Source organism: Sinocyclocheilus anshuiensis, unplaced genomic scaffold, assembly GCF_001515605.1.
Source record: "Sinocyclocheilus anshuiensis isolate Anshui unplaced genomic scaffold, SAMN03320099.WGS_v1.1 scaffold572, whole genome shotgun sequence".
In the NCBI taxonomy this organism is placed as follows: Eukaryota; Metazoa; Chordata; class Actinopteri; order Cypriniformes; family Cyprinidae; genus Sinocyclocheilus; species Sinocyclocheilus anshuiensis.
Window position 1 is genome coordinate 1,418,889 of NW_015555778.1, and position 15,143 is coordinate 1,434,031.

The window sequence follows — 15,143 nt, forward strand, 5'->3', positions numbered from 1 at the left end:
ATTTTCCTTAAAGGAGAGAAAGACAAAAAAAGGGGGGGGGGGGTTACAGATGATATTATAGTCAGTTTACACATTAGGCTATACATTCATATTCATGGAGATTTTTCAGAATGTTTGCCTTACTTGCAGCTGCTTAGCAGTTTCCAGCTTGTACTGTCTGAGTTTCTCCTCTTCCTTTTTCACCTTTTCCTCTCTTTCTCTCAAGCGCTCCCGCCTCATCTGCAACTCCTGACAACAGCACATGTAAAACACTACACTCATTTAATCTGGAACAGCTGAAATGTAGTTAGCAGTTAATGTTTTTCATACAACCACCTTTTCCTGAGCCTCCAGTGCTCTGGTCACTCCTTCGTTCTCCTCGCGCGCCTCCGCAAGTCGCATTGCGCTTGTCCTCATATTCGGCGAATCCTTCTCCAAATCCTTAATACACCTGAACGATTCAACAATCTCTGCGTAAATGCAGATCACTCTGAACCATCTCCATCCGACCAAACAAAGCTTAGACTATAGCCTATTCTACTTCAACGACGGCACATTAATGCTTCCAGCAAAAACGGTTTGAGGTGTAAGAAGTTACTTACGATGAGAGCTGATCTTTAAAAACCGACCGATAGTATTCCTCCCGATTGAAATTCATCTTTTCAGCTCCGCACACCGTAGTCAAACTTTCTGCGCCTGTTTTAAAATGTTTAAAAAAATGCCCAAAAATGACCGTTCCGTGGTGTTTATGATCAATATAGCTGGTGTTGCTGAGTGAATAATTTTATTTTATATTAATTGGTAAAGCATTATTATTTAAACCAATGTAATACTAATAACTTTAATCATTATTTTTATATCATTTATATTAGGCTATAATAAATATATTAAAACACATATATTACAAAAAATTATGGTGCGTGGTTCAGTAGCCCATAGGCTCATCTCTATCAAATGTACGCTATGACATAGGCTAGCCTATCAGGTATTTTTATAGACAAGAGTGTTAAACTTTTTTTTCCCGCTCCAGATCGTGCCAACATGCATTCTGGTGTCTGCAATATATATATATATAGTTATTTGATAAATAATAACAACGTGAGGACATGCAAAAAGACTTGTTTATGATGCATAATGGCCTTAAGATAGGTTCATTTCTAATACTACGTTAAGTGTTTGAAAATAAGCTGTATTTTGACTTTTTGCATATTTTAATGCATGTTGTCTTTATGCATAGGTGTATTTGATATGTGTGTGTGTGTGTGTGTGTGTGTGTGTCTAGTCAGAGCTGGATGAAATGACGTGCTTGTAAAACAAGGCAGTTCTGGACCTGTGGAGTGACGGGAGATATATATATACAATGCCTTTAGCATGTTTCAAATGATTAAAAAAAAAAAACACTCAAAACCACACACACACACACACACACACACACACACACACACACGCTTCCATCTTAATGCCAAACTGAAGTTCAGCCTGAGCAGCGTAGCGGGACTCAGACACTGTGTATTATTCTCTGAGGACTTGTATTACCATAATAAAGAAACAGCAACAACAAAAAGAACAAAATACAGCCCTTGTGAGCCTAAGTTAAGTGATTCAGTGTTTACTTGTATTGACCCATGATGTGATGTAGACACAGAATTAACTTGAGACACTCTCTATTACTCTCAAAAATTAATTTTGGGGGGCTTCATCTCATAAGTGGCCTTCGAGATATTTCACACACTTTCTTATAGCCTATGGTAAATAACATAACTGTGGCTTTCATTGATGAATTGTGAGATAATTCTATTATTGTATACAGTAAATTATTATGTTTGGCTATCCTGTTTTACACATGTAATTTAGATACTTCACAAACACACATATAATACAAACAGTTTAATAATCAAGCCTGTAGAAAATACAAAGGTAGGCTATAGAAAATAGATATAAAGATTAAAAATAAAGATTAAATAAAAAGTAAAGATTCATTCATTAACCATTCAGATAAATTGAACTAAATAATAGCCAAATGTATTAAAATAAATGAGAACAGCTCCAAATGAAAGGTGTCTGGATGAAGCAGCTATTAGGTGTGGTGAGAAAAGTAGCCTACTTTGTGATTTTTAGTTAATAATATGCTCAAATTTGAAAAGGATACAGATGAGTGCTTTGTAAAGGTAACACTTGTGAAAATGCGGCAAACATTTAAAACTAGTTTACTCTGCTCAACAGCCGAGTAGTATACAGTCTAGTGTTCTGCTGTGCTGCACTAGAGGTCGCAGTGAGCACTAGATTGAGGAGCAGCGCTGATGCTCGCAGCTCTCGTCGGGTGCAGTGGCGTGCGCCTGTAATCCAAGCTGCTGGGAGGCTGAGGCTGGCGGATCGCTTGAGTTCAGGGCTTCGGGGCTGCCGTGGACTATGTTGATCGGGTGTCCGCATTAAGTTCGGTATCGATATGGTGCTCCTGGGGGAGCTCGGGACCACCAGGTCGTCTAAGGAGGGGTGAACCGGCCTAGGTCGGAGATGGAGCAGGTCAAAGTCCCTGTGTCGATCAGTAGTGGGGTCGTGCCTGTGAATAGACACTGCAGTGCAGCCTGAGCGATACAGCGAAACTCAGACTTTTGCGTTTGTACCTGCATGTGGACTAGGGTCGATTCTAGGATTTTAATTTTAGGGGGGCTCAGCCCCCAATGAGGGTACAACATATATATATATATATATATATATATATATATATATAGAGGTATCTCTATAGAGCCCGTCTTTATTTCCCCTTCTCCCAAAACAACTTATAGGCCTAATACTGTTCCAAAATAGTTCAGTTTTGTATGTAATGGCAAAGTGATTATATTTCGTTACAGTAAATTATTTTGTTTGGCTATCCTGTTTTACACATGTAATTTAGATACTTCACAAACACATATAATACAAACAATTTAATAATCAAGCCTGTAGAAAATACAAAGGTAGGCTATAGAAAATAGATATAAATATTAAAAATAAAGATTAAATAAAAAGTAAAGGTTCATTCATTAACCATTAAGATAAATTGAACTAAATAATAGCCAAATGTATTAAAATAAATGAGAACAGCTCCAAATGAAAGGTGTCTGGATGAAGCAGCTATTAGGTGTGGTGAGAAAAGTAGCCTACTTTGTGATTTTTAGTTAATAATATGCTCAAATTTGAAAAGGATACAGATGAGTGCTTTGTAAAGGTAACACTTGTGAAAATGCGGCAAACATTTAAAACTAGTTTACTCTGCTCAACAGCCGAGTAGTATACAGTCTAGTGTTCTGCTGTGCTGCACTAGAGGTCGCAGTGAGCACTAGATTGAGGAGCAGCGCAGATGCTCGCAGCTCTCGTCGGGTGCAGTGGCGTGCGCCTGTAATCCAAGCTGCTGGGAGGCTGAGGCTGGCGGATCGCTTGAGTTCAGGGACTCTGGGCTGCAGTGGACTATGTCGATCGGGTGTCCGCACTAAGTTCGGTGTCGATATGGTGCTCCTGGGGGAGCTCGGGACCACCAGGTCGTCTAAGGAGGGATGAACCGAACCAGGTCGGAGACGGAGGAGGTCAAAGCCCCCGTGTCGATCAGTAGTGGGGTCGCACCTGTGAATAGACACTGCAGTGCAGCCTGAGCGAGACTCAGACTTTTTTTTTTCTCGGGGGAAACTGTTTATAATAGACAAACTCTGAAGTGAAAACATTTTATAATCAAACTCATGATCCACGTCTTAGAATCTGGATTTTAACATGGCAAAATAGCACTTCTAGTAATAACGCATCCATCTGGAAAAGATGTGAAATGTCGAGAAGTCTGTCCAAGATATATAATAGCATTTCCTGGCCAATAGGCGGCGCACGAGACAAGCAGGCAGGTCAAAAACTGAAATTGTTGAGCATAAAAATTAAAAATAAAGTATTTAAATTATTTACTTATGCTGAAAAATAAATACATCTCTGAAAATAAATAGATAATAAATACTGCTCCTTATAAAGTTAATTTCTGAGTGTAGTGATCTATGTGATCTGTATGACATTTTCTGGTCTCAAAAATGTGACTGCCATGTGTTTTGTGGCATTAAAAATTTTAGACCATAGTGTTATGTGAAAAAAAAAACACATGTAGGAAATTTTTCTTGACAGCACTTTTATTTTCAGAGACAGGTTTTTCTCACATACAAAAACACAACAGTGAGTGTCTTTTGATGTTTTAAAAAACACATGTCCTTGTTCCTTGTCACAAATTGTGTATTAACACTCATTTAATATGAAATGTTTGCATGTGTTTGAATACTGTCTCACAAAACGACATGCTGTGCCTTTAGTAAGTACGGTGTGAAGTGGAGGTGGTTTGCTTTATTTGGATTGTTGGTCCACCAGTTTTGATAATGTGGGAACCACCAGAGGATTGAGATCCACCAGATGTGATAATGTGGGACCCACCGGAGGATTGAGATCCACCTGAGATAGTGATAAATCCACCTGAAGGACAAGAGAGAAACAGTAATGTGTAATGTACAACATCCACTGCCTGAAACTGACAATTCTACCACAATATACAAAGAGAGATTTCAGTTACCTGGAATTTGAGTCCTGGAAGAGTAGGAGAAAGAAAAAAATTAATTAGTGAAGCTATTCCTGGGCAAGATAATATAACATAATCCATGCTCCACTGATTTTAACTCACATTAACGTTTATAAAGGAATAAACTTACTTAATGTCTTGATTTTCCAGGAGGTTCCTGTAGGTGGCAATCTCCTGCTCCAGACGAGCCTTGATGTCCAGCAACAAGGCGTAATCTCGTCCCTGTTGCTCAATGCTAGCTCTCAACTGAGCCAACTCAGCTTCCAGCATGTTGATTTGGTTCTGGTAGCCTGCTAGCATAGAGCTGTACCTAGCCTCTGTTTCCAACAGTGAGTTCTCCAGTGCTGCTTTCTGTTTGAGAACATGAGAATAACACGAGAATAAAGCATCGTTGCTCTGCTTTCTTCAAGTCTTATGTTATATTTTCCTTCCTTTGTTTCAGATAATGTATCTAATCTCTCTCACTCTACATTCCACTTGTGTCTCACCATGCTGAGTTGAGACTGTAGCTCGATCTCCAGACTCTGTAAGGTGTTTCGTAGCTCTGTGACCTGTGACCTGGACGTTTGTATGATCTCTGTGCTGTGGGCCACCTCTTTGTTCAACCCTGCCATCTAAACAAAAGATAAAAACACTAGATCACAATCCAGGCACTACTTCAAGTGATTATTCAGTGAAGTCAGGAGTCTTGCAGTATGTTTGATAACAAAGTAGAATTCACTGATTCAAGGAGACAGAGGATGTCTTACCTTGTCTTTAAACCAGTCTTCCTGTTCCCTGCGGTGTTTCTGAATGATGTTCTCATAATGAGCACGGACCTCCTCCAGAACCTTGTTCAGGTCTTGCTGAGGAGCAGCATCAACCTCTACATTCACTGTGCCTGTCAGCTGTGACCTCAGTGCAGCCAGCTCCTGTAATACCACAGTATAATATATTATAAAATAATAGTCCAAGCATTTAAGATCAGTTATACATAGACGATCTATCAGAAAACTACTGCAAACCTCCTGGTGGTTCTTCTTCATAAATGCCAGCTCTTCTTCCAGACCCTTGATCTGCATCTCCAGGTCGGCCCTTGCCAGGGTTGTCTGGTCCAGCAAGCGGCGCAGGTTAGCGATGTCAGACTCCACACACTGCCGCATCACCACCTCATGCTCATATCTGATTGGTGGAAAGGTGACATAGAAAATATAAACACCATTCATTGTTTAAACACAACACTCGCTACAGTTTTTTTTTTTTTTTTTAGCATTTTTGTAAGCAAGTCTCTTATGCTCACCGAGCTTGAATGTATTTGAACAAAAATACAGCAAAACCGTAATATTGAGATTTTAAAAACTGTTTTCCAATGTAATATGTGTTAAAATGTAATTTCATTTCTGCAATGTCAAAGCTGATTTGTTTTTGCAGCCATTACTCCTGTCTTCGGTGTCACATGATCCTTCAGAATCATTCTAACATGCTGATTTGCTGTTGCGCTGAAACAGTTGTGTGACTTACTTCAGTCTGAAGTCATCAGCAGCCAGTTTAGAGTTGTCAATCTGCAGGAGGACGTTGGCGTTGTGGATGGTAGCATTTTTAATCTGAAATGTAGAATATGTAAACACTTATAAATGTGGAGACTTGCTTTATATGGGCATATCATCAAACTCTGAGAAAGCAAGTGATGATCTGTGATCTCTTTTTCAGCTGCTATATGCAAAGGTATCATTGCACTAGAACTTGCTAGTAATGTTTCATATTCTTTCAGGCATCACTGTACCTTGTCCTTCAGGTCCTTGATGGTGTTCCAGTAGTGACTGTAGTCCCTCTGTGCAATCGGCCCTTTCTTCTCATAGTACTCGCGGATCTGCCTCTCCAGGATGGCATTGGCAGCCTCCAGTGAGCGCACCTTCTCCAGGTAGGATGCCAGACGGTCGTTCAGGTTCTGCATGGTGGCCTTCTCATTCAGCTGAAAGTCTTTTATAACACAGCCTCCAGGCATTATGCCTGCTCCAAATCCTCCACCATAACCTCCACCATATCCTCCACTGTATCCTCCCCCGTATCCTCCACCGTATCCTCCACCATATCCTCCACCATATCCTCCAATTTTGGATTGCAGTGAGCTGGAAGAGATGCGGGTGCTTCCTCCTAAGCCACCTCCATACACGCTGTAGGCTTTCTGTGGAAAGATCGTGGAACCACCCCGACTCTTGGTGATAATGGACTTTGAGGTCACAGTCCTGGGACCTTTGGAGGATGTCGTGCGAACAGAGACCGACATGGTGAATGGATACAGAGATGAGATGAACCCAGAGTGGACACTGCAGGAAACCGTTAGAGTTGTCCAGACGAGGATGGCACCTTTGAGGCCAGCTCTGATCTCTTATAGAGATGCAGATCCAGGGCGGCTCCTGGACTTTGTGGGTGAGTGAAGGAGGTAGGGTGTGTGTGGGAGAGTGTATGTGTGCCAGTCCCAGCTGTCACCACCAGCAGAGTTGAAACTTAAAGACCAGTGTTCAGGTTCCACCCTAGTGAGGAAACTCCAAAGAATTTATGTGTTAACTGTATGTACTCACCCTCAAGACTACAATGGAGGGAGTGCAGTAAGACAATTAAGCTTTCGACACACTGTGTGTATACAAGTTGTGTGTGTGTGTGTGTGTTTATGAGCATGTGCAAGTGTTTTGTACCAGTGGAGGAAATCTGTTTGACAGTTAGGTGCAGAAAAAGGAGGCTTAGCTGGTCATGCGGGGTTTATAAATTGATAAACTCACCATTTTAATCATAATAAAGAAGGATTTGGCAGACAGGTAACTCCCTGAGGTGATGTGAGATCATCTGTGGCAGTTTCACCACCCTTTTACAGGTCACACGGATCAACTTGATTACTTGGGTGCCCAGTACTTTTTTATTTTATTTTATTTTATTGTGGATGATGCAGGTGTGCAATATTTTAATATTTATTTAGTATGTAGTCAAAAACATGAGGAAAAAGTACAAAGCTTTCTACTTATTAAAACTAAAAAATAAACTTTCTTTGCTTTAAAACTATCCATGTGTGCAATTTTGTCATAAAGCGTGCAAGCGTGCATCCTGAGACCCTGTGACCTCATATGAGGACATTATATTTTGGTGTATTTCTCTGAGACTATACATGCCACAGTTTTAAGTCTGGATGTCCTGTACAGAGCACATGCAGGGCTTTTCAGAGATACTAAATGTTTGGAAGTTTCACCATGACCACTCCCTCTCCTTGGTCTTCAAATATGTCTGAAATTAATTTAGTGACACTCTTATGGAAATATGATAATATTTTGTAATTATCATTTAAATCTGTCTAATTTTTAAACTGTCCGTCATAAATCAACATCTCAGGAAAATGTTATGGGGTTTCAAATCAAAATGTGACTTTCTGTTACGAAACAGGATGTTGATTTCATACATGTCCTCATTTGAGGACACTGGGACTAAAAGCATGTTTATTAGCATTTTGGGAGACATAACAAATGAATAGGGAAATAAATTATGTTTCAATATTCTATGAAATATTATATATTATTAACGCTGATTTCATGTCCTCATATGAGGACACCGGGACTAAAAGCATGTTTATTACGCATTTTGGGAGACATAACAAATGAATAGGGAAAGAAATTATGTTTCAATATTCTATTAAATATTATATATTATTATGAAAATCTTGTCAAATATTACTCCCATTATTACACTTCTTTTTTCATTACATGTTGCCCCAAAAACACATTAATATGCAAATTAGATTTAGTTTATAGATACATATAATGTAATGAGAAAACCCGTTTATGGCCATTTTACACACATTTAGCAGAAATAAAAATTGTATATCAAATCATTCTGTTATAACATAGTTGAGAATCATCTTTATACAAAGTTTGGTAAAAAAAAAAATGGTAAAAAAAAAAAAAAATCCTGAAAACTAAAAATGTATTGGTGATTTAAAAAATCTATTGTTTTTGCCTATGCATGTTCATTCATGTCTTTTTATTTAAAAAAAAAAATTTGAGTCCCGATGTCCTCTATCGAGGACATAGCATAACTTACGAACGAAATATCATTTTTAATTTTTTTTGTAATTATTATTTTTAATGTTCTAAACAATGTAAAGACATTGTAAAGTTTTTTTTTTTAGCTTCCTTACTAATAAAGCTTCTCGATTCTACATTTATATTTGAGAGAGACAGAGATACTTGTTCTGCTGTGCTGCACTAGAGGTCGCAGTGAGCACTAGATTGAGGAGCAGCGCTGATGCTCGCACCTCTCGTCGGGTGCAGTGGCGTGCGCCTGTAATCCAAGCTGCTGGGAGGCTGAGGCTGGCGGATCGCTTGAGTTCAGGGGTTCTGGGCTGCAGTGGACTATGTTGATCGGGTGTCCGCACTAAGTTCGGTATCGATATGGTGTTCCTGGGGGAGCTCGGGACCACCAGGTCGTCTAAGGAGGGGTGAACCGGCCCAGGTCGGAGACGGAGCAGGTCAAAGCCCCCGTGTCGATCAGTAGTGGGGTCGCGCCTGTGAATAGACACTGCAGTGCAGCCTGAGTGATACAGCGAAACTCAGACTTTTGCGTGTTAAATTGAATAATCTTGTTGTTTGTAACAAACTCAGTAGCTCAAACATAAGTACATGGTGCAAAAAACGCCAGGGTCATCATAATACCGTTAAAACCTTAACTATACCCATAGTCAATATATTCTTACAGTGACAGACTGACGCTTGGGCCATCAATGTTAATCAAACAACAAAATGCAAAGTCAAAATCACTCACAGCTCTTCATCTGAATAACGCTATAGCTTTAGTAAACATTAATCTATCAATACATACAGTGAAAACTATGCAGTGTTCATTTACATTTGATTACTTTTAGATTTCTTTTGTAGGCTATTACTTACCTGAACAGTATGTTAATAGACCTTCATGGAAAAATGAAAGCACTGTTTATTTCATTTCATTTGTATATTTGTTTTATTGTATTTGTCAGTTTGTTTTACTTTGTTTCTTTGTTCATGTTCTTACTGTATCTTATCTTATGTATAAAAATGCCTGCACACTGGTGCATTTACAAATTGATGTTTCATGTTCATTTCATTAAATATTTATTTTACATTTCAGAATATAAAGCAATGTTAATTCAGCTCTTAATTTGTCTATATATATATATATATATATATAAACCAAAAAGTACCGATAAGAATACCGTTAAAGTACCGAATCGATAAGCAGTATCAGTAAGAGTAGTAATACTGTCAATACCTTAACGATACCCATCCCTAGTCATGGGTTTGATTCCCAAGAAAGCATTTATGGTAAATTGTGCAAATGCATTAAAACGTGAATAATGTGATGAAGAATCAAAAAGAGTTGGTCTTTTTGTGACTATAATAAATAAACTCACATATCACGATGGTTCTTATTTTGAAGTTTATCTATCTTATAGTGACCCTCAAAAGCTTTTTAACAAGGTGTACAGCAAATCTTTGGTTACTAATAAAGAATTTTAAAAAATCTTTGGGACCTTAGCAAACAGTATTATCTTTTTATATATTTAGCTTCAGACTGCATTTTAGCACTCTGCAGAGACACTTTCTTATAGGATTTTCTGTCTTTTAAAAGTTTTAAATCCTGCAGTCTACAAAATCCATTGTCAATTAGCATGTCGTTTCTCTGCCATTTCAGCATGAAATTCAACATTCAAGTGTGATACATTGTTTCCTGTGATTGTGATTCCAGTAGGCCTATAAATGCATTATGCCACACTAACAAGCCAGTGTAAACGTACAATTTCCATTGAGATAAATGTAACAGATAGCTCTTTCCAGGTATTATAACCCTTCTTGCAACAAGCAAAAGAACTGTGTCAAAACTTAAAAAGAAAACAGAAACAGAGTCAGTGAAAACCATTGCTGGGTGGGTCTTTTGAATTTTCCAAATGGGAGATTTCATTTTTTTTTCAAATGGGAGATTTCATTATATTGTAAATTCAAGCTATTGGTGTATATAATTAAGTTTACAGTAAGAAATCACGTAGTGATTTAACAATATCACAGAGCACATTGAGCATACAACACTGCACACTGCCCATTTTTTGGTGAAAGTGCCGTACCACACCCAGTTGACAACCTCTAAGTCTGATTGCAGCAACTTGTTTTGAGACAGTAACACCATTTTAATTCTGATTCATAGCATACCCCGAAGTCAACAGAACTGGAACCAATCAAACGGTAAAATCTCAGCACGTCTCATCAGTCAGCATCTGAGCAAAAATAATACCACACCTATGTCTGCCAATGAGTCTGCTTTCATGTAGAGACAAAGTTGAAAGTTATTTTGTACTATTTTCTCTCTACATTTCACTAACTCTTCTGTTCTTGTCTCTTTATGAAGATTACTGGTCATTACATGACCTGTTGCCTCCTGCAAATCACATAAATGTAAGCATAGAACATACTTGACCTTAATAATAAAGCCAAGATACATGGAAGTACAAGCCAAATAGCATTTTTATTCATCAAATAAATGTGTATGTACATGTCTCTCTTTCAATCTCTTTCTCTTCTGCACATATTTTCCTCTATATATAAATTTTCTTTTATCCAGTTACACAATTGCAATTGTTTATGAGGGTCAAAGGTTTTTACTGATAAAGGGGAAGTCGATGGTCAGCCAGCGTTTATGACCTTCCCTTCACCGCTTTTGTGATGGATCTGTTGCCAGGCAACATATACACTATTGTTGTGAGGCTGTTATGGAAGGAACCCATGAATAACATTGGGAAGACTGAGACTGTTTATTTCCCTCATACTTTTTTCTAGTGATTACTGTAAATGAGTGTTTTCAAGTAATGGAAAACTATGGCACCACACTACAGTCTAAATATGTCAGGAATGTGAATCTCCCATTTTATTTAGCATTTTGAAGTAGACACCAGTTTTTTACTCTTTAATGTAAAAGAAAGAATATAGTGTTCAGATAAAGACAGCATGACAGCAGCTTTATTTTCAGAGACTTTAGGTTTTATCACACATAAATGAGTATCATCATCTGTTTTTCTTTTGGTAACACTTTTTCTCAATATTACTTCAGTAAACTTTCAAAACCAAATGTATGTGTGTGTCCAGATGTTGTCTCATAAAGCAGTGTGCCCTGCATTTAGAAGTTATGCTGTGTCTTCTGGATTGTTGTTGTTCCACCTGTGGTGATGGTGACAGTTGCACCTGAAGGCAGAGAGAGAGAGAGTCAATAATGCAAAATTTCATGCATTCACTGTAGTGCCTACCTGAAACCGTCCATCCCACTTCAGTATGCAAAGAAAGAATTACCTGGCATTTGAGTCCTGGAAAAAGAAAAGATGCATTAATGAAGAAATTTCAGGACTGAATGACTTAACATGATCCATGCACCACTTTTGACACACAATAACTCTGACAAATAAAATAAATGAACTTACTTAATGTCTTGATTTTCCAGGAGGTTCCTGTAGGTGGCGATCTCCTGCTCCAGACGAGTCTTGATGTCCAGCAACAAGGCGTATTCTCGCCCCTGTTGCTCAATGCTAGCCCGCACTTGACTTAGCTCAGCTTCCAGCATGTTGATTTGGTTCTGGTAGCCTGCTAGCATAGCGCTGTACCTAGCCTCTGTGTCTGCCAGTGAGTTTTCCAGTGCCGCTTTCTGTGCAAGTAACGAGAACATGCAGAAATAGGTCAAAATAAAGTGCTGTTGTTTTTGAAAAATCTCTATTTTCATGAAAATCAAATGGATTGGAACAACATTAGGGGGCGTGATGACTAGAAAAACACAGAAATACACCACAAGAAGAAAGTCCACAAATGAACCCTTCAGATCTCCAGAGTTATAAATGGCTTCTCTCATTCCTTTCATTGTACCACACCTACTTCCTGGGATTTGGAGGACTTCATAAAATAAAGCATTCTTGACATATCTCACCCTCTTTTTCATCTGTTTCTGGATCCTTTCTTGGCCTGCTTTCCTAACCTCTTAAGTAATATGTGACCCTGGACCACAAAACCAGTCTTAAGTGTCAATTTTTCAAAATTGAGATTTATACATCATCTGAAAGCTGAATAAATAAGCTTTCCATTGATGTATGGTTTGTTGAGAAAATTGCTTTTAAAGTTATCCAAATGAAGTCCTTAGCAATGCATATTACTAATCCTGAACTTCGGTTCAGATAATGTAATCTCTTGCTCTCCCCCCTACACTTCCTGAATTCCACTTGTGTCTCACCATGCTGAGTTGAGACTGTAGTTCGATCTCCAGACCCTGCAAGGTGCGTCGTAGATCTGTGATCTGTGTCTTGGTTGTTTGTATGGTCTCTGTGCTGATGGCCACTTCTTTGTTCAAACCTGCCGTCTAAAAGAGACAGAAACACACACAATATGAATTCAAGTACTGTACATCATAAACTCAGCTGTATTGTTTTACCTCAGTATCACTAGTATAAGATACCAGCTAGAATATGTGGTTGATTCAGTGAAATCAGGGGTCTTGTATTATGTTTGATAACAAAGTAGAATTCACTGATTCAAGGAGACAGAGGATGTCTTACCTTGTCTTTAAACCAGTCTTCCTGTTCCCTGCGGTGTTTCTGAATGATGTTCTCATAATGAGCACGGACCTCCTCCAGAACCTTGTTCAGGTCTTGCTGAGGAGCAGCATCAACCTCTACATTCACTGTGCCTGTCAGCTGTGACCTCAGTGCAGCCAAGTCCTGTAAACCCACAAGGCTTCAGCATCAGGTCTCTGATTAGCTGCACAAGTTAAAAAAAAAAAACTACAGGCAAGTTACTACAAACCTCCTGGTGGTTCTTCTTCATAAACGCCAGCTCATCCTGCAGACTCTCAATCTGCATCTCCAGGTCGGCCTTTGTCAGGGTCGTCTGGTCCAGCAAGCGGCGCAGGTTAGCGATGTCGGCCTCCACAGACTGCCGCATTACCAGTTCATGCTCATATCTGATTGGTGGAGAAGCAGGATGAGGAATAAACTCACCAATCATATATAAAGCATGATCTTTCAAGATGCTAAAGCTATCAAGCTATGGTTACAGAGGAATGTTATTTGAGAGAACTTACTTTATCCTGAAGTCATCAGCAGCCAGTTTAGAGTTGTCAATCTGCAGGAGGATGTTGGCGTTGTGGATGGTAGCATTTTTAATCTGTAATGAAAAGCATTGAGATGCAGTTTTTAATACATTAGTTCAGAACATAAAAGTGGGGCAAAATGTCATAAGGTTGCATGCCAAATATGTCAGACTTTGCAACTTTGCAGTCTTTTATATGAGAACAGTATGCAGTGTGTTGCAAGGATTCTCTGTAATCTGCAATCTATTATTTAGCAACTAGATTAGTGCACTAGAATTTGCTAGTCTTTCCTATCACGTGGCATATTCTTTCAGGCATCACTGTACCTTGTCCTTCAGGTCCTTGATGGTGTTCCAGTAGTGGCTGTAGTCCCTCTGTGCAATCGGCCCTTTCTTCTCATAGTACTCGCGGATCTGCCTCTCCAAAGTGGCATTGGCAGCCTCCAGTGAGCGCACCTTCTCCAGGTAGGACGCCAGACGGTCGTTCAGGTTCTGCATGGTGGCCTTCTCATTCAGCTGGATCAAGTCACTGTCACCTCCAACCAAGATTCCAGCGCTGAATCCTCCACCATGTCCTCCGCCGTATCCTCCTCCGTATCCTCCACCAAAACCGTATCCTCCACCATATCCTCCACCACCTCCAACTCTGTAAGTAGAGATGCGGGTGCTACCTCCTAGACTACCTCCATACACGCTGTGGGCTTTCTGCGGAAAGGCCGCCGAACTGCTCCGGGTCTTGGTGATAATGGACTTGGAGGTCATGGTCCTGGGAACTGTGGAGGTTGTCGTGCGAACAGAGACTGACATGGTGGATGGATGCTGAGATGAGAAGAACGCAGGGAGGACACTACAGGAAACTGCTGGGAGTTGTCCTGAAGAGGATTGGTGCCTTCAAGCTCAGCTTGTTCTTCTTATAGAGATTGAGCTTGAGGGCGGGGACTGCATTTTGTGGTCGGGAGGGGGGAAGGAGGGTGTGTGCCAGACCCTTCTGCAACCTCCAGTTGAGACTCAAGGACCAGTGTTCAGTTTCCACCCTAGTGAGGAAACTGCAAAGGAATGTCTCTGTGTCTGTTTGAACTACTGCAATGTCCTCACCCTTGAGATTTCAATGAAGGGAGTGCAACAAGGTTACGGGCACTTTGACACACACACACACACACACACACACACACACACACACGTGTTTATATGTGTGTGCGTGTGCCAGTTTTCCTCTCTTTGTCAGTTTGAAACAGAACAAAGACACTACACCAGTAATGTAAAAATACCAAGTAGTTTTAAGTTCAGCAATTTTGATCAAGCAGTAAGTGAATATAAACCTGGCAGCAACCAAACGTCAGAGTTTCAGAGTTCAAATGTTTGTTCTCAGTCTGCAGATGTGAGAGGGAAAGTCATCATCTAAAGCCATGAGAACACTTGTGCTGTATGCTGATGGCACATAAAGACACATGGTTCAGTGCATAATGCGT

General features: G+C 39.6%; 3 protein-coding genes across 3 annotated transcripts in view; all 3 read right to left on the reverse strand.

Annotated features, from left to right (window-relative positions):
• LOC107674541 (golgin subfamily A member 6-like protein 2) overlaps positions 1 to 647 on the reverse strand; it is a 3,948-nt gene extending 3,301 nt beyond the window's left edge. The window contains exons 1-3 of the mRNA XM_016468529.1: positions 582 to 647; positions 316 to 430; positions 124 to 228 (exon numbers count right to left, since the gene is read on the reverse strand). Of these exons, the coding sequence (XP_016324015.1) occupies positions 124 to 228; positions 316 to 430; positions 582 to 637 (276 nt within the window). The 5' untranslated portion in view covers positions 638 to 647. The remainder of the gene's footprint in view (positions 1 to 123; positions 229 to 315; positions 431 to 581) is intronic.
• Positions 648 to 4,293: 3,646 nt separating this feature from the next.
• Positions 4,294 to 6,824, reverse strand: LOC107674539 (keratin, type I cytoskeletal 19-like). The gene is made up of 8 exons (XM_016468527.1): positions 6,321 to 6,824; positions 6,059 to 6,141; positions 5,563 to 5,719; positions 5,308 to 5,469; positions 5,047 to 5,172; positions 4,689 to 4,909; positions 4,553 to 4,566; positions 4,294 to 4,455 (listed from the first exon to the last, which is right to left on the reverse strand). Exons 1-8 carry the CDS (start codon positions 6,822 to 6,824, stop codon positions 4,295 to 4,297), a joined length of 1,428 nt encoding a protein of 475 aa, XP_016324013.1. The 3' UTR covers position 4,294.
• A 4,716-nt stretch (positions 6,825 to 11,540) lies between these two features.
• Positions 11,541 to 14,572, reverse strand: LOC107674540 (keratin, type I cytoskeletal 19-like). Its single transcript, XM_016468528.1, has 8 exons — positions 14,002 to 14,572; positions 13,667 to 13,749; positions 13,390 to 13,546; positions 13,143 to 13,304; positions 12,821 to 12,946; positions 12,024 to 12,244; positions 11,896 to 11,909; positions 11,541 to 11,790 (listed from the first exon to the last, which is right to left on the reverse strand). The coding sequence occupies exons 1-8, from the start codon at positions 14,479 to 14,481 to the stop codon at positions 11,726 to 11,728; spliced, it is 1,308 nt and encodes a 435-aa protein (XP_016324014.1). The 5' UTR covers positions 14,482 to 14,572; the 3' UTR covers positions 11,541 to 11,725.
• Between the last annotated feature and the right edge of the window lie 571 nt (positions 14,573 to 15,143).